The 19,737-nt window shown below is 40.7% G+C and overlaps 1 protein-coding gene across 1 annotated transcript in view; it reads right to left on the bottom strand.

Moving 5' to 3' along the window:
- The window catches only part of arpc1b (actin related protein 2/3 complex subunit 1B), a 62,927-nt gene that overhangs the window by 20,393 nt on the left and 22,797 nt on the right, over positions 1-19,737 (bottom strand). Inside the window, exons 3-6 of the mRNA NM_001006823.1 lie at positions 15,885-15,989; positions 3,467-3,689; positions 1,819-1,926; positions 216-422 (exon numbers count right to left, since the gene is read on the bottom strand). Coding sequence (NP_001006824.1) covers positions 216-422; positions 1,819-1,926; positions 3,467-3,689; positions 15,885-15,989 — 643 coding nt within the window. The remainder of the gene's footprint in view (positions 1-215; positions 423-1,818; positions 1,927-3,466; positions 3,690-15,884; positions 15,990-19,737) is intronic.

Genomic DNA, 19,737 nt, shown 5'->3' with positions numbered 1-19,737 from the left:
GCATCTGGGGCATGTGGCCTCAGGGTTGCGTCCTATTTTTTGCAGTTTGAGGGGGGTAATATATAATTGGTGAATGAACTTGTATTGTATTAATCTGTCGCGAAGAGAGATCAGATCGGTATATAGCACATCAATAGTCTCGTCCCATTGTTCATTTGTCATGTTGGGAATTGTTTGTTGCCGAACTTTCACTTTTAACATCACTTTTAACTTACCTCATCTTCTTGGGGGCATCAGCAATGCAAATCGTGCTATCATGGCTCACCCAAGCCATGCGGTCTCCACTATGGGAAAAGCAGACACTATGCACCCACCCACAGCTGCTGCTAGACTCAAACATCAACTCTCCAAAAGGCATTTTGGAGCCCCATGGAGTAGGGGCAGGGCGTTCTTCGACTTCTTTGATATAAGCTGAAAAGATCCTAAGGGGAAATATTGAAGATACATGTCAGAATAACTCCATATGTGTAAGATCTTTGTGATGCAGCTTTCTGGACAGGCCTGTTGATCAGCTGTTGTGTACATTCAGACCAGTTTAAGGAATGCCTATACAAAAAAAATTGAGTTTTATAAAGGTTACCAAGGCTTGAAGTAATTCCACAGTAAAGCCCAGTTTAGAGAAGTTGGGAGGAAAGGTTGTTGACCTATGCAGGTCACAGCTACCAACTTTTCAACATAAGAGAAGATGAAACATCAGTTTTCATGTTCAGTTTTTCAGATCACGGCTATACCTTTACCTTAAAAGGAGAAGGAAAGGCTAAGTCACTTGGGGGTTCCAAAATGTTAGGCACCCCCAAGTGACTTTAAGCACTTACCTTGTACACTGGGCTGGTGCCCCTGTTAGGAGAAAACCGCACCAGCCCGGGGTACCTGTAGCAAGCGCTTCCTCCTTCCGTGTTTCTTCTGCGGCGAAATCCCTGGGCATGCGCAGTAGAGTGAAAAGCCGACTTTTTTGTTAGAGTTCGGCTTTTCACTCTCATGCATGAACACGGAGGGGGAACCGCTCGCTGCAGCTACCCTGGGCTAGTGCGGTTTTCTCCTAACAGGGGCACCAGCCTGGGGTAAAAGGTAAGCAATTAAAGTCACTTGGGGATGCCTAAAATTTTGGCTTAGCCTTTCCTTCTCCTTTAACATGTTCAAGCAAACCACTAACTGCATTTTGTTTTTGTTTTTGTTTTTTTAAATAAACCTAATGTTACTATTTTTTCAAATGAAATGCTGCCCATTTCAAGGACATTTCCCCAAGCACTTGTGACCAACGTGTATGCACATTTTTTTTTTCTTTCTAGAGCAGCAGGGGTACTATAAGGATAAAACTATATAACCATAGTAAGAATTTCAGGTCTGCATTTTCCCTTGTTTACAATTATTACTACTACATTTTACTACATTTATTTACAAAGCACCAACATATTCTTCAACATTGTGCAATAGGGTACATCATTATTTAACATGCAAGCAAGCCAATAGAGTATGTAATGATTGCTGATCATCTTTGATTTATTGAGGGCAATTAACCTCTCCATGGGGCATTAGCCTAAGAATAATCAGATATTGAAACTTTTTCTCTAGCATCTGGACATACTAGATATGGCAGAAATGTATTCCTATTTTATGGGAATGTTTTTTTTTGTGTACCCAGCTTCTGATTATTACGCTGTCTAAACAATCAAGAATTTGCATCTCTATACATCAACAAGCATCTTCCCTTGGCTTCAAATCAGCTTCTGATTCTTTGTATCCAAAACTTCCTTCTTTATAGGGAATCAACCCTAGAGTATATTTTAATTTTGCATAGGTGCTTCAGCACAGTCATACCTGCTCTTAAAATCACTGGACCCAGCTGCCAGAAGAACATTGTTTGGATGCCAATCCAGACTCAGGACCGTTGAGCGTATTGGTTTCTTGATGTGCTTACACACCCACCTACATTGAAACAATAAAAACTGTATTAATAAATATGCAAGAGGACAATAGACTAAATTACTTTATTCATCAGTAGATCATCAAGAAGATACAGCGGCATCCACTGAGATTATAAAAACAGAGGATTCATTTTTTAATTTAGGTGCTAAATGGTTTTACAGTGAGATTGGATAAGATGTGGAATGCTCTCCCTAAACTCTTTGTACTGGCAGATACATAAGGTAGAATCTATTGGAGAGAAGTCTAAGGACAATGACACACAGGGAGATATGTTACCCGTGTTTAAAAAAAGAAAAAAAAAAACCCTACCACAGGTGACAAATCTCCCTAAAAAGCCTTATCCTATGCTAACATTGGAATCGCTGTAAGTAAATTACATTACTCACCGCGATTCGGCTCTTAATCATAGGAAAATGCAAAAGCAGGCATTTCTCTGCTCTTAAAGCCGAATTGTAAGTAAGCATAATATATTGTGTCGATTGCAAGGTTAGTAAAGGGCAAGGCATTTTAGGAGAGATTTGTTACCCACTATTTTTTTACGGGGGCAACAAATCTCCCCATGTGTCATTGCCCTTAAACAACTGAATGGAGTACTCCTGAAACTGTTTCACTGCTCATGCCGTGGCTTCTTCAGGTAAGTAGTAGTTGGTACCTGTCACCCAGAGATAAAAATCTGTATAATAAATGTCCTTTCGGCAGCTTACCTAAGGGGACCCCCGATGGCCCTACCTGACTCATATCTGTGTGAAAATCACAGGTGTCAATCCAACAGGTTTCATTTTTTTAGTCAGATTTTTTTAGTCAGACCACATTGGCTCAGTGATGTGGTCCTCACGCCAACCACTCCTTCCTCCTATCTAAGGCCAAATGATCAAATTAGCCTGATATCTCCCACTTTAGGTGGGCATATAGGGGAAAGATCTGCTCATTTGCTGATCTCGCCAACTAACAAATCTTTCTCCCAATATGGCGATATCAGGCTAACTCGATCATTTGGCCCTAGGGCCAAACAATCAAATTAAAATGATAGATATAGGAGCTATTGAAGAAAGGGCTGAATGAATGAGCCAATGCGGTCCCCGATCCGACAGCGATGCCTGATTGACAAATTGACCAATTTTTGCCCTGATATTGGTCGGGAAAGCCCATTAAGAATCTCCAGACACGAGCAGGTATGCTACCAAATTGGTCTGAATGACTTGAGAATTGGCAGCTTAAATATGCCCATGTATGGTCACCTTAAGGATACATGGCATAAAAATGTTTTTACCTCAACTCTACTACGCTTTTCACACGCATAAAATACGGATGGCCATAATCCCTTCCACAAGCACCTATAATAATGAGCTGAAAATGCATGCAAGCTTGCACGTTAGTCTCAAAGGGGGAACAATAGAAGCCACATTTGGGCTGTTAAAAAAGGTAACGGGTAAAATGCAAAGGTAAAATGCCCTTGCCTGAACAATTGTCCTGAAAAATGCACCTAAGATAAAGCTTACTTTTAAATAAATCTAGTTACTCTATATTTTTCTACAGTTACCAATCATTTTCCTGCTCGAAGTAGCAGATGGAAATTAGCCTGGATCCACTGCCCACTGCAAACTTGTTCTCCTTAGGTGACCACTTTACACAACGTGCAGCACGGTTAATCCTGAGAATGACCAGTGTCGGTTTCCACACATTGTTTCTTAGAGTCCACACATAGGCATTACGATCCGTACCACAGGTTACAATGCGATTGCTGTCAGGAGCCCAGTCAATACCTTGGACCAGGGAAAAATAAAAATGTCAAGTTTGATAGCTTTTTAAACCATACATATTATATCACATTATTATTATATGGGCAGGGCGCTCTTTGCATCTTGTATTGGTTATTGACTGCTTTGTATGTAAATCAGCGCTTTTACTCCCTTCCATTCAAATGAATTTGGTGGACCCATATTTGTTATTATCTTTGTAAATATCGGTCATATATTTTATTTAGATTCAGCGTTTTGTATTTTGCATGTTTATTTATATACATATATTTCAGTCTTTATAACTTTGCAGGGTGAACAGCCAAATTTTGAGTATTCAGCAATAAATATTCTGTGACCGGCACACCCTTTAAAAACATCATAAGTTTATTGTAGACATATTGTTTAAAAGAATCCAACGTTTCGGTCCTCAATAGGACCTTTCTCAAGGATAAAACAATAGTGTTCAAACCAACCTTAAATACACTCTTATATCAACAGACCATTATGCAATTATCCAATTTTCTTGTGAATGTGCAAATTCAAATGGGCCAATCTCTGACCATCAACAGTGCATATTATATCATCATAAATAATTATAAATTGTTACATCATAAAATAAGTGCTTAATTAAAAAAATATTGAATATTACACAATAGTGTAATAACATAGTTACCATACAGTATAAATTCTTAAAAGTGCAATATTAAAAATAGAATTATTAAAAGTGTAATATTCACCAATTATATCATCTAAGGCAGGGCTGTCCAACTAGTGGCCGTGGGCCGAGACCCCCCTCTCTGTGGTCCCCCACCTGTCTGGCTGCTTTGATGGCTTACCATTGTGGAAGCTTTAAAGGGGACCTGTCACCTTAAGAAATAATTCCAAATTGATTTCTATTGTGTTTGTCAAGCAAAATAAACTTTACTTACACTATATAAATTATTTTAATCTTATTTTCTTCAGCCTTGGAATTCACAATTGCAGCAAGCAGGCAGGTACCATTTTGTGGACACTGTTATCAAAGCAGGCATTGCATCCTGCCAAAATCTTGTTTCTTTGCCAGTATGGGGGGACCTAATGCCCATGTCCATGCACTGGTTACAAAATTACATGGTGAGGAGGGAGGGGGAATGTGAGGAGGGCAGCAAAATCTAATAAGTTCTGAATTGAAAGTGAAAGTAACTCTCTGCCCCACCCCTATGCCTAAGGCATAGAGGCGGTGCAGGCAATATATGATTGACAGCTGGGATTTTTAATTGCCTTTATAATGGGTATGGATGTGGTAATAAAAAAAATGATTTTGGGTTTCCTGTTTAATTTGAAAAGGGCTTTTATTATACAGCTTTTTATGTCTGGGTGACAGGTCCACTTTAAATGATATCAGTACTGAGATTAAATGGCCCTCTGTGTTGTTCACACCTCATTTTCAGGCTGTAATACCCCTGTATTGTTTAAATATGTAATCTCCTATACTGTTCACACCTTTTAATCTCTGCATTGTTAACACCTGAGGCTCAGGCTGTAAACACCCACATTGTTCACCTGTTCACACCTCAGACTCAGCATTGTGTCAGTGTATGCTGTCTGTGTGTGCCATACACACAGGCAGCATAGGGCAGATAGAGTATGGCACATACAGGCAGGGTAGGGCAGGCAGAGTATGAAACACACAGGAAGGGTAGGGCAGGCAGAGCATGGCACACACAAGCAGCATAGAGTACTGCCTGTGTGTGCCATACTCCCCCTGCCCTATGCTGCCTGTGTGTTCCATACTCTGCCTGCCCTACCCTGCCTGTGTGTGCCATACTCTCCCTGTCCTATGCTGCTTGTGTGTGCCATACTCTCCCTACCCTATGCTGCCTGTGGGAGGTGAACCTGGCAGGGGTTTGTTCTGGGAGTTTGTTAGCATTTGAAAATAGTCATTATATGGTCCCTAAGATGTGTAGTTATGTGCTGGGGGTTGCTGTGCTATCCACAGGGGAAGAGGAGGCATAGGGATTTAAGGTTGTGTCTTAAAGGAACAGTAACACCAAAAAATGAAAGTGTATAAAAGTAACTAAAATATAATGTGCTGCTGCCCTGCACTGGTAAAAGTTGTGTGTTTACTTCAGAAAGTCTACTATAATTTATATAAATAAGCTACTATGTAGCCATGGAGGCAGCCATTCAAAGGAGAAAAGGCACAGGCACATAGCAGATAACAGATAAAACACTATTGTATTCTACAGAACTTATCTGTTATCTGCTATGTAACCTCTGCCTTTTCTCCTTTTTCCCAGCTTGAATGGCTGCCCCCATGGCTACACAGCAGCTTATTATATAAATTATAGTAGTATTACTGTAGCAAACACACCAGTTTTACCAGTGCAGGGCAACAGTGCATTATATTTTTATTACTTTAAAGCTCTTTCATTTTTTGGTGTTACATTTCCTTTAATATGACATAATATAATTCTTTCACATATGAATGAAGGGTGATATCCCTAGAGTGAGTGCCAACCATTTGGGGTTTTGCTGCACTATTACCATTAATGTGGGTATAGTCTTAAAAGCTCTTGTGATAACATGGGTGTGGTTTTAAGTGGGTGCAGTTTGAAAAGGGGGAGTGGTCAAACTGGCTTCCATTATCAGCCCTCTACCCTCTTGGCCAGAAAATTCCGGCCCTCGGTACCCCAGAAGTTGGACAGTGCTGATCTAAGGGGTCTCTCAATGAGAGAATTGGTTGACTTTTTGTTACAGCCCTGTGTAAAGGCAATCAACGGTTATGTAAAGGATATAAATTATTTTTTAAAACTGATCAAAAGTATTACTGTACCTTTAGGTGAGGTGATACTGGTTACCATGGATGTACAAAATCTGTATACATGTATACCCCATGGGGCAGAACTATCAGCTGTTAAATTGATTATTGAAAATACAAACTACAAGGGCCCTCCCATTGAGTTTACATTGACATTATTGGAGTTCATTCTGTACAAAAATTACTTCAAATTTGAAAAGCAATTCTATATTCAACGCACAGGCAAAGCAATGGGGTCACGAGTGGTGCCCTCATATACAAATGCATATATGTGGGAATTTGAATGTTCCAACATATATGGTAATGATCTGTTCAGGAAATGTGATGCCTTTTATAGGCGCTATATAGACAATATTTTCTTTATATGGGATGGCCCTGTAGAATTGCTAGTACAACGAGTAGGGATCAGAAAGAATAAAGATGTCAGATTAAAAGTCAATAGGTGAATTGTGATTGGTGGTTGGTTGGTGTGCCCCCTTTTTCTAACCTTGAGTCGAGGTCACTCAGTGACAAACAGTGGGCACCCTGGCATAAATAGTGTAAGAAAGGCAGCATTTTAAATTTAAACCAATAAATATCAATGGATGAAATCTGATTGGCTGTTGTTGGCCCCACCCACTTTTCTAAACTTGGACCATAGTCACCCAGTTACAAACTGTGCAAAGTTTGGGGACCCTGACATTAAACATGTGAGAATGGCAGCAGTTAAAATTTCCCCACTGAACAATGAAAGAAATGTGATTGGCTTTTGGTGGCCCCACCCACTTTTTCTAACCTTGAGTACAAAGTCATGAAGTGACTGACTGCAAAGTTTGCGAACCCTGGCATCAAACCAATAAAATTCAATAGGTGAAATCTGATTGGCTGTTGGCGGCTTCCACCTAGTTTTTCAAAACTAAACCTGCAGTCCTCTAGTGGTCAACTGTGAAAAGTTTGGGGACCCTGGTGTTAATTCTGTGAGAATGGCAGCAGGTTGAATTTCCCCATAATAAAAGTCAATGGGTAAAATTTGATTGGCTGTTGTTGGCACTTCCCATTTTGCATTTTTTTTTTAAAAAACTTGAATGCGTAGTCACCCAGTTACTGACTGTGCAAAGTTTGGAAACTCTGGCATCAAACCAATAAAAATCAATAGGTGAAGTTTGATTGGCTGTTGGTGGCTCAGCCCACTTTTCAAAACTGAAACTGCAGTCCCCTAGTGACCAAGTGTAAAAAGTTTGGGGACCCTGGTGTAATTACTGAGAGACTGGCAGCAGGTTGAATTTCCGCCGAATCAATAGGTAAAATCTGATTGGATGTTCACAGCTCCGCCCACTTTTGGGCATCCAGCAATCATCATATTTTCATTCAGGCTGACCCCATAACTATGAGATTCAAGTTTGGGGAGTGTAGCCTCAAAGCTGTAAAAATTGGCAGTTTCAATTTCCCCAAAGCCCCTCCCACTTTGCGGTCATCTAACAAATGTCGCTGTTTCATTCGGGATGACCCTATTATTATGTTATTCAAGTTTGGGGGCTGTAGCTTCAAAGCTGTAAGAGGGGCAGCAGTTTGAAAATCTTCCCTATCAAAGTCAAAGGAAAAATTGGGGTGTTCGGAGGGGCACCACAAAAAGATCGGGATCGCTTAGAAAAGCACAAGCAACCTGCTCCGCTATAGGGCAAAGAAGTGTGGAGAGTTTGGGTGTTGGAGGAGGAGTAGTGTTTAGAAAATGGGGGGCGCGAAGAATAATAATAACTAGAAAGGGAAGTTTGAGAACAAACTTCATGATGGGCTAAAAAACAAAGTCACTGAATGGGCTCTGCCCACTTTATCTAACCTTGGACCACAGTTATATAGTAAAAACCACTGTGCAAAGTTTGGGGACCCTGGTTTTAATAGTGTCTGAATGGCAGCAATTTAAATTGACATCTGATTGGTGGTTGGTGGCTCCACCCCCTTTTTCTAACCTGGACCTGCAGTTACCCAAACTCTGCAAAGTTTAGTGACCCTAGGATTAATAGTTAAAGAATGGCAGCAGTTAAAATTTAAACCAATAAAAGTCAATAGGTGAATTGTGATTAGCGGTTGGTGACCCTGCCCCCTTTTTCTAACCTTGAGTCAAAGTCACTCAGTGACAAATAGTGGGCACTCTGGCATAAACAGTGTGAGAATCACAGCATTTTAAATTTAAACCAATAAAATTCAATGGATGAAATTTGATTGGCTGTTAGTGGCCCAGCCCATTTTTCCTATTTTTGAACTGCAGTCCCCAAGTGACCATCTTTTGGGGACTCAGGCATAAAAATTGTGAGACTGACAGCATTTTACACTTCACCATTGAAAGTAAATAGGTGAAATGTTATTGGCTGTTTTTTCTAACTTTGAACGGCAAATGCCCAGTGACTAACTCTGGAAACTTTAACAACCCTGGAATTAATATTTAAATAATGGCATTAAATATAAACCAATGAAATCTAATGGGTGGAAATGGATTGGCTGTTGGTGGGTCCACCCACTTGTTCTAACCCTGAATATGTAGTCATCCAGTGACTGATTGTGCAAAGTTTGGTAACCCTGACATAAATAGTGTGAGAAAGGCAGCATTTTAAATTTAAACCAAAAAAATTAAATAGGTGAAGTCTGATTGGCTGTTGGTGGCTCCACCCACTTTTTAAAACCTAAAAATGCAGTCCCCTAGTGACCCTGGTGTTAATACTGTGAGAATGGCAGCAGGTTGAATTTCCCCATTGAAAATCAATAGTTAAAAGCGGATTGCCTGTTTGTGGCTCCACCCACTTTTTCTAACCGCAGTTACCTGGTGACTAGCTCTGCAAAGTTTAGAGACCTTAGTATTTTATATTTAAAGAATGGCAGCAGTTTAAATATAAACATATGAAGTCTATAGGTGAAATCTGATTGGCTATTGTTGGCCCCACCCACTTTTCTAAACTTGGAACATAATCACCCAGTGACAAACTGTGCAAAGTTTGGGGACCCTGACATTAAACATGTGAGAATGGCAGCAGTTAAAATTTCCCCACTGAAAACAATGAAAGAAATGTGATTGGCTGTTGGTGGCTCCACCCACTTAAAAAAATACAAAAAAACCTTAAATCCGTAGTCACCCAGTGACTGACTATGCAATGTTTGGGAACCCTGGCAACAAACCAATAAAAATCAATAGGTGAAATCTGAAATGTTTGGGGACCCTGGTGTTAATTCCCCTAGTGACCCTGGTGTTAATACTGTGAGAATGGCAGCAGGTTGAATTTCCCCATTAAAAGTCAATAGGTAAAGTCAGATTGGCTGTTGGTGGCTCCGCCCACTTTTTCTAACCTTGAACCACAGTTACCTGGTGCCTAACCCTGCAAAGTTTGGGGACCCTGGTGTTATTACTGTGAGAATGGCAGCAGGTTGGATTTCCACCAAGTCAATAGGTAAAATCTGATTGGATGTGAACAGCTCCGCCCATATTTTCATTCAGGCTGATCCCTTTCCCAATAAAAGTCAATGGGTCAAATTTGATTGGCTGTTGCGTTTTTTTTAAAAAACTTGAATGCGTAGTCATCCAGTGACTGACTGTGCAAAGTTTGGGAACTCTGGCATCAAACCAATAAAAATCAATAGGTGAAATTTGATTGGCTGTTGGTGGTCCCTCCCACTTTGGGGGTCATCCAACAAATGTCGCTGTTTCATTCGATTGCCCAGGGGCCCCATAGAAAAAGTCAGGCACGTAGATTCTACGTGCCAGACTTTTTCTGCTCTCTCCCTCCCTTCCTCCGCTCCCCCCTCCCTTTCCTGTGCCGCCCACTCACTCATCCTTCACTGCAGTTGCTGTGCCTGCGTCTTCTGTCTCCCTCCTGCAATCTTCAGCTTCTTGACCCCATAGGTACCCATTTTAGATTTCGGGGAATGTGTACTTTCCAAAAATATATGACTTTCTGGGGTGAGTGTACTTTTTACTAACTTTATCCCACATAAAGATGTAAATGTGTTGAGTTTGCAGAAGCTGAAATGACAGAAATGATAGATCATATGGGGGTATTGGGCATTGGGGCCCCTACATGCCACACATACTTAGATAAACCTATACATCAAACTGTTCAGTGGACCCCTGGCGTTCAAATTCAGGGTGTTTTATCTTGGTACCAAATGATACATGGGAGATAAGATACTGCAAACTGGAAGCTTTGAGAAAATTTTTGGAAATGTTATCAAAATTGCCAAATTTAGGAAAGCTTTGCGACTTGGTACTTTGGAGTAGAAAGACATGGGTACCCATTTTAGATTCGGGGGAATGTGTACTTTCCAAAAATATATGGCTTTCTGGGGTGAGTGTACTTTTTTGTAGCGTTGTCCCATGTCTCCTGAACATGCCAATACCAAATACAGGTCCTTCTCAAAAAATTAGCATATTGTGATAAAGTTCATTATTTTCTGTAATGTACTGATAAACATTAGACTTTCATATATTTTAGATTCATCACACACAACTGAAGTAGTTTAAGCCTTTTATTGTTTTAATATTGATGACTTTGGCATACAGCTCATGAAAACCCAAAATTCCTATCTCAAAAAATTAGCATATTTCATCCGACCAATAAAAGAAAAGTGTTTTTAATACAAAAAAAGTCAACCTTCAAATAATTATGTTCAGTTATGCACTCAATACTTGGTCGGGAATCCTTTTGCAGAAATGACTGCTTCAATGCGGCGTGGCATGGAGGCAATCAGCCTGTGGCACTGCTGAGGTGTTATGGAGGCCCAGGATGCTTCGATAGCGGCCTTAAGCTCATCCAGAGTGTTGGGTCTTGTGTCACTCAACTTTCTCTTCACAATATCCCACAGATTCTCTATGGGGTTCAGGTCAGGAGAGTTGGCAGGCCAATTGAGCACAGTAATACCATGGTCAGTAAACCATTTCCCAGTGGTTTTGGCACTGTGAGCAGGTGCCAGGTTGTGCTGAAAAATGAAATCTTCATCTCCATAAAGCTTTTCAGCAGATGGAAGCATGAAGTGCTCCAAAATCTCCTGATAGCTAGCTGCATTGACCCTGCCCTTGATAAAACACAGTGGACCAACACCAGCAGCTGACATGGCACCCCAGACCATCACTGACTGTGGATACTTGACACTGGACTGCAGGCATTTTGGCATTTCCCTCTCCCCAGTCTTCCTCCAGACTCTGGCACCTTGATTTCCAAATGACATGCAAAATTTGCTTTCATCCGAAAAAAGTACTTTGGACCACTGAGCACCAGTCCAGTGCTGCTTCTCTGTAGCCCAGGTCAGGCGCTTCTGCCTCTGTTTCTGGTTCAGAAGTGGCTTGACCTGGGGAATGCGGCACCTGTAGCCCATTTCCTGCACACGCCATTTCAGTCCACTGCTTCCGCAGGTCCCCCAAGGTCTGGAATCGGTCCTTCTCCACAATCTTCCTCAGGGCCTGGTCACCTCTTCTCGTTGCGCAGCGTTTTCTGCCACACTTTTTCCTTCCCACAGACTTCCCACTAAGGTGCCTTGATACAGCACTCTGGGAACAGTCTATTCGTTCAGAAATTTCTTTCTGTGTCTTACCCTCTTGCTTGAGGGTGTCAATGATGGCCTTCTGGGCAGCAGTCAGTTCGGCAGTCTTACTCATGATTGCGGTTTTGAGTAATGAACCAGACTGGGAGTTTTTAAAAGCCTCAGGAATCTTTTGCAGGTGTTTAGAGTTAATTAGTTGATTCAGATGATTAGGTTAATAGCTCGTTTAGAGAACCTTTTCATGATATGCTAATTTTTTGAGATAGGAATTTTGGGTTTTCATGAGCTGTATGCCACAATCATCAATATTAAAACAATAAAAGGCTTGAACTACTTCAGTTGTGTGTAGTGAATCTAAAATATATGAAAGTCTAATGTTTATCAGTACATTACAGAAAATAATGAACTTTATCACAATATGCTAATTTTTTGAGAAGGACCTGTATATATAGTTTTATGGAGATTTCTCACTTCAAACTATCACGTCGCAATGCTTTCCTAAATTTATTGGTTTTTATCAAAATTTCTCCTATAGTATCTTATCTCCTACAGGTTAGGGGGTGTTTCGGCACATAATACACTGGTATGTGCCGAAACACCCCCTAACTATACAGAGACCCCCAGAAAACCTTATAAAAGCTTTCCTAAAGTTATTGGTTTCTATGACATTTCAGAAAATCGCCTAAAAATGTTGCAGTTTGCCGCATTTATCTCACACAATTTATTGCGTACAAAGGCAAATCACCCCAAATAGGAACATCTAAGGTTTACTGAACAGTTTGATGCCAAATATGTATAGATATACCAAAGTCTGTGGTATGTACTGAACCCAAAATGAAAATAGCGCATAAGGATTTCTCGCCTGCCAGCTCAGCTTTTGCATACAGAGCCCCCTGTCAGTGCATTATGTGCCGAAGCTTCCCCTAACTATACAGAGACCCCCAGAAAACCATATATTTTTGGAAAGTACACATTCTGATGAATTCTAAATAGGTAAAGTTATTTTTGTACACCAAAGTTACACATGGCAAAGCTATGCTAAAAACAGATCAGGAACACTTATACAGGGATAAAAATGCGATAAAACCACAAAAATTGTGCAAATCAGTGAAACAACAAAATAAGTCACACAACAGTGTAATTACTGGTTAGAATATCTGATCCAATAGTCACGCTGTCAAAATAAACAGTTTTTATGGAAAAGAAACTAAAAACAAAGTGGTAAAGTGAAAAAAACAAAACAAAAAGTGTTTGTGTATACATGCGTAAAAGTTGTGTGACAGTGTGTAAGTGTGTATATGAGTGTATATTAGTGTGAAAAATGAAAAAAACAAAAGAAAAAAACTGCTAAATTGTGTGCTGTAAGTATATGTAAATGTATGTAAGTGTGTATAAATGCATGTAAGTGTGTGTTTAAGTGTGTAAGTGCAAAAAAAAAAAATCAGCCTTACCTGTCCTGAAGATCAGATCGCTGCTCTGTCCTTCTACTGCAGTCCTGGGAGCAGGAAGTCAGTGGGCCGGCGCTGGGGGGAAGGAGGAAGCAGGAACAAGCACAGACCCGATGCGATCGCGTCTGCTGCTTGTAAGCCAGTCCTACTGTCATCACTACAAACAATCCTTCGATCTGCCGACAACGTATGTGACACGTCGTTGGCAGTTAAGCCCTTTTACTGCCACGACTTATCCCATACGTTGTTGGCAGTAAAAAACTGAAAGTCATAAATAGTAAACAGCATGAACAGTGGGTGAACAGTAATTGCATAATAAGGGCACCAAAAGTTAAAAAAAAAAAAAAAAGTTTTTTGTTTGTTTTTTTTTAATCAGAAATGTCCCTTAGGTAAATGTTTGGATGCTAAGCACAACACTGTGCCAGGCCCTCCACAAAAATTTTTTTTAGAGGGACCCAGCACTCTCAGGAATCTACACACCCTCCCCAGTCACGTGCATGCCTGCCTCCTACAGACAGTTTGCAGGCAGGCATCCAAGTGAGGAAGTAAAGTGGCTATAAAGGAAGCAGATCCTGCAATCAGGACCCTCCTTGTCCCACCTGCGAGGTCTGCTTCCTCTACAGTTACACAACTGCCTAGACAATCAATTAGGGCAGTGCTGTCCAACTTCTGTGGTACGAGGCCCAGAATTTTTCTGGCCTACATGGTGAAGGGCCAATAATTGAAGCCTGTTTTGACCACTCCCCTTTATTAAACCACACCCATGTTATCGCATAACTATACCCATATTAATGGTGGTAGTATAGCAAAAACCTGCCATACTCTGGCTGCCCTACCCTGCCTGTGTGTGCCATACTCTGCCTGCCCTATGCTGCCTGTGTGTGCCATACTCTGCCTGCCCTACGCCGCCTGTGTGTGCCAACACACAATGATGGCACTGCTCCTACAGTCTGCACAATAACTATAAATTAAACTTTTTAATTGCAGTACCACTGCATTATATGTTCTTTTTATAGTGTGCAGGGATTATTTGTGGGTTTCTACTACTGCCTTAGGTGTGAACAGGTGAACAATGTGGGTTGTCATGTTATACATGCATTGTTGTTTCATGCTTTGCTTTTCTATTCATTTGTTCCCATCTCTCTCCCTGTAGTTTCCTCATTTTTCTGTCTGTGTGGTTAACCCCACCTCCAGTAGTATTTCTAGACTCCATTTTATGTACACACATGTATTTGCTGGAGTGGATCATATTATGATCTTTTGACCTATCTTGAGTGTTCACTGTTACCAAGATCTTCACAGTTTGGAATAAACTTCTCAATGATCTACAAGGTGCCATTCTGATTGAGTCAACTGTCTGCCAACACTACTGAGGTTGTAAGTTATTGCTATCTCAAGACAACTTGATAAGTTATAGAGATCACACTTGCAATGCTTAGAATAGGGAGGCAGAACATGAGTGATGACAGTCTGAGCCTTAGGTGTGAACAATGTAGGGATTATAAGGTGTGAGCAATACAGGGGATTTCATTTTTAAACAATACAGGGGGTTTACAGCCTGAATCTGAGGCGTGAACCATGCAGGGGGGTAGTACTGATACCATTTAAATCTTACACAGAGCTAAGATATCAAAGCAGCCAGACCAGTGGGGGGGCCACAGCAATTGGACATCACTGAATTATGGGCATGTGCTATTGGGGCATGTGCCTACTTCCTATTTACAATGATGCTGAGGTTAAGAGAAATTAGGATTAAAATCACAATGAAAAACACTAAGGAAATGTTGAACATGTAAAAATATACTGTCTATAATTATCCAGGTAACAAAAAAATTAAAATGTGTAACCCTTTCATGGCACACTCACTTCTGTTGAATAAGCAGTTGCACCCATATAGAAGGCCATGAGAAACACCTGTCCTCACACAGGGGACACACAAGGAGATTTTCAATACCTTTTCCTCAGATCACTAACGGGATCCGCAGGGGTAAATGCATTTGACCGCAGTGTAGCAGATCTCTCTTTACAGGCTGGCACAGTCTTTACAGTCACTGCTTACTAGATGGTCTCTCTTTCTTAACTCTGGCAAAACAACACGGGCTCCCTTTATAAGTTGCTGGGCCCGCCCCTGATTTTCGGCTCCAAACCTAGTCCCACCTTTCTCTCCCAACAGTGCACTGGGGCATCCAGCCAATCTGGTTCCTCCCCAGCCTGTAGCCGTGCTGGATGATGTCACAGACTGAGGAACAGGGGAAAGAGTTCTCTGATCCCCTACAAATGTTTAATGATTCTGAAAGTACAGCATCGTTATGGAATTTCTAACAAACAAGTTGTTTTTGATAAGAGGTTTAAATTGAGTTAGAGGTTATATATTTTTGGAATCAAAACATATATACACACGCAGAGAAGTATCTTCAAATCTTTTAAATTGAGGCTACATTTTAAGTGCCATGTTTTGCAATCAAATACCTGTGACTTGTCCATTATGTTCCTTCAGCTCATGGATTTTGGTCCATTTATCTCCATCTTTCTTGTAAATGTGAACATCATGACTATTTGGACAGAAGGCAATTTCTAGAAGCAAATAGTAGAGAATACATTTCAAAAGTTAATGCGCTTAAAGAGTACCATGGATCAGCGCAAAAATTTGGTGTACATAATGCAATACAAACAAACAAAAACATTTTTTTTTAAAAAGGACACTTTCAGGGCAGTTTGAAAAAAAATACTTGAGCCCTATGAAACTTTGTTTCGTCTTTTTAAAGGAGAAGGAAAGGATAATAAAGAGTTAATCTCAAGATACAGGCAGACCTTCAGTTGTCTCAATAGTGCCCTTAAGTTTCCCCATATTTCCCGTTCAGATGATCAGATGCCAAACAGGAAGAAAAAACGCTGAGCTGTGTAAAGAAGGTTCCCATAATGCCTTGCTCCTGCACAGACACCCAGACCAAGTGAACATGCATGGCACATGAATTATAGACACAATAAATCTTTTCACAGAGAAGTCAGTGCAGCGTTTCTGTTCTTATGGCTTTATCTACATAGACCTTTCTGATAAAGCTTACTCCGTTTTTACCTTTCTTTCTCCTTTAAGTCTTTTTATACTGCTGTTTCTATACTAATGAATGTGCTTTTACATTTAGGTACCGTCATGCACGTTTTTTCCCCACATAGAGGTCCTGGTGTGGGATTTCAATTTGCATTATGTTTGGGGCATGAGTTAAGTAGTAACGGAGAATGCTTCTTCTAAATAAGAAAAAGTGTAAAATACGTCCAAGAACCAACGCTATTATTCTGTAGTGGAGGTTTAATAAATTGTTTCACATATAGCTTTTATAATTTTCTTAAAGTAGAATTGTTGGGATAATAAATTGTGACTACTGTATATACTCAAGTATAAGCCGAGTTTTTCAGCAACAGCGGCCCCCTTGTTGATAGACGGCATCAGCAGTGGGGTGGCGGTCAGGGAGAGGAACTTGGACTTAAATCAGCAACAGCATTGTATTAAGGGTACATCCCGCATCCTTTGAGTCTGCACCACTCAATAATGCGGCCCTTTGTCTAATAGTGCAATATGTTTATGTGCACAATTTATCCATGGCTGTAAAATAGTATTAATTATAACAACCATCCCCTGTATCTAACACCAGTGTCCCCCCCCCCCATAAGTGTATACATACTGAATGTGACTATTTAAGACTCCCCTGATTGTGTATATATATATATATATATATATATATATATATATATATATATATATGAGTGTAAATATATCAAATTGATTCCCACGCGTCAGTCTCAATAATCATGCTCTGAAATTGATTTAATGATTAAATAACCCTAGGCTTATACTCGAGTCAATAGGCTTTTCCAGTTTTCTTAGGTAAAATTAGGTACCTCGGCTTATATTCGGATCGGCTTATACTCGAGTATATACGGTAAATATAAACAACTGAAAATTCAGTATCATAACTGAATTAACTAGGATAATCTTTAGTATTCTCCTCTGTCTCTCTTCTACATAGTAACATTCCTTCCTGACTCCAAGATGGCAATCGGACCAGTCCCTGGATCAAGAGCTATCCCCCATACCCCTGTATTCCCTCACTTGTACTAAGAGCTATCTCCCATAACCCTGTATTCCCTCACTTGCTAAGAATCCATCCAGCCCCTTCTTAAAGCTATATAATGTATCAGCCAGCACAACTGATTCGGGGAGGGAATTCCACAACTTCACAGCTCTCACAGTAAAAAATCCTCCAAGTAGAGAATGTACCATTAACAACCACCCTCTGTACCCGATCCTGTAGCCAGTTTTCTATCCATGTGCAAATGACTTCACTAAGACCAATAGACCTTAGTTTAGAAAGCAGTCGTTTGTGGGGAACGGCATCAAATGCTTTGGCAAAATCCAAATAGATTATATCTACTGCATCCCCACTGTCCAGCTTCTTACTTACCTCATCATAAAAAGCAATTAAATTGGTCTGACATGATCTGTCCTTCATAAAGCCATGCTGATTACTGCTCATAATGGCATTCTCCAGTACATAATTTTGTTTGTGATCCCTTAACAAGCTTTCAAATAACTTGCCCACCACGGATGTCAAACTTACAGGTCTATAATTGCCAGGCTGAGATCTTACTCCCTTTTTAATTATAGGAATGACATTCGCCTTCTTCCAATCCGTAGGTACCATACCTGATAAAAGCGAGTCTGAAAATATCAGAAACAAGGGCCACTGTAATTCTGACCCTAGCTCTCTCAGTACCCGAGGGTGTATTCCATCTGGCCCAGGTGCCTTGTTTACATTTATCTTGTGTAACCCTTTAAGCACCATATCCTGAGTCAACCACTGTGTAGTTGGAGCTGAGGCAACAGTGCAGCTCTCTAGAAGAGTCAAATGTTGACCGACAGCTAACTGAAAGACACCGTCTAGGAAAACAGAGAACACACCTTTGATGTATCTGACCCTACTGTCAATGATAGGGATTGGAAGAAGGCGAATGTCACTCCCATATTTAAAAAGGGAGTAAGATCTCAGCCTGGCAATTATAGGCCTGTAAGTTTGACATCCGTGGTGGGCAAGTTATTTGAAGGCTTGTTAAGGGATCACATACAAAATTATGTAGTGGAGAATGCCATTATGAGCAGTAATCAGCATGGCTTTATGAAGGACAGGTCATGTCAGACCAATTTAATTGCTTGTTATGATGAGGTAAGTAAGAAGCTGGACAGTGGGGATGCAGTTGATATAATCTATTTGGATTTTGCCAAAGCATTTGATACCGTTCCCCACAAACGACTGCTTTCTAAGCTAAGGTCTATTGGTCTTAGTGAAGTCGTTTGCACATGGATAGAAAACTGGTTACAGGATCGGGTACAGAGGGTGGTTGTTAATGGTACATTCTCTACTTGGAATAAGGTCCTCAGTGGGGTCCCTCAGGGTTCTGTACTGGGTCCACTTTTGTTTAATTTGTTCATAAATGACTTAGGGGAGGGTATTATGAGTAATGTATCAGTGTTTGCAGATGACACAAAACTCTGCAGACCAGTCAATTCTATCCAGGATGTGACATCCCTGCAGCAGGATCTTGACCAACTGGCAATCTGGGCAGCTAAGTGGCAGATGAGATTTAATGTGGATAAATGTAAGGTCATGCACCTGGGATGTAAAAATATGCAAGCCCCGCATACCCTTAATGGGACTGCACTAGGCAAATCCATAATGGAGAAGGACCTTGGAGTCCTTGTAGACAATAAACTTGGCTGTAGCAAGCAATGCCAGGCAGCAGCTGCAAGGGCAAACAAGGTTTTGAGCTGTATTAAAAGGGGCATAGATTCACAGGAGGAGGGGGTTATTCTTCCCCTTTACAGAGCGCTGGTAAGGCCCCATCTAGAATATGCTGTTCAGTTTTGGTCTCCAGTGCTCAAACGGGACATTATTGAGTTAGAGAGGGTCCAGAGAAGGGCAACTAAGCTGGTAAAGGGTATGGAAAGTCTCAGTTATGAAGAAAGACTGGCCAAGTTGGGTCTGTTTACACTGGAGAAGAGGCGCTTAAGAGGTGACATGATAACTATGTATAAATATATAAAGGGGTCATGTAATAACCTTTCTAATGTTTTATTTACCAGTAGGTCCTTCCAACGGACACAAGGGCACCCACTTCGTTTAGAAGAAGGGAGGTTCCATTTAAATATTCGGAAAGGATTTTTTACAGTGAGAGCTGTGAAGTTGTGGAATTCCCTCCCCGAATCAGTCGTGCTGGCTGATACATTATATAACTTTAAGAAGGGGCTGGATGGATTCTTAGCAAGTGA

The sequence above is a fragment of the Xenopus tropicalis genome, chromosome 9 (assembly GCF_000004195.4).
Source record: "Xenopus tropicalis strain Nigerian chromosome 9, UCB_Xtro_10.0, whole genome shotgun sequence".
Classification (NCBI taxonomy): domain Eukaryota; kingdom Metazoa; phylum Chordata; class Amphibia; order Anura; family Pipidae; genus Xenopus; species Xenopus tropicalis.
This window is presented reverse-complemented; position numbering and strand designations above follow the sequence as displayed.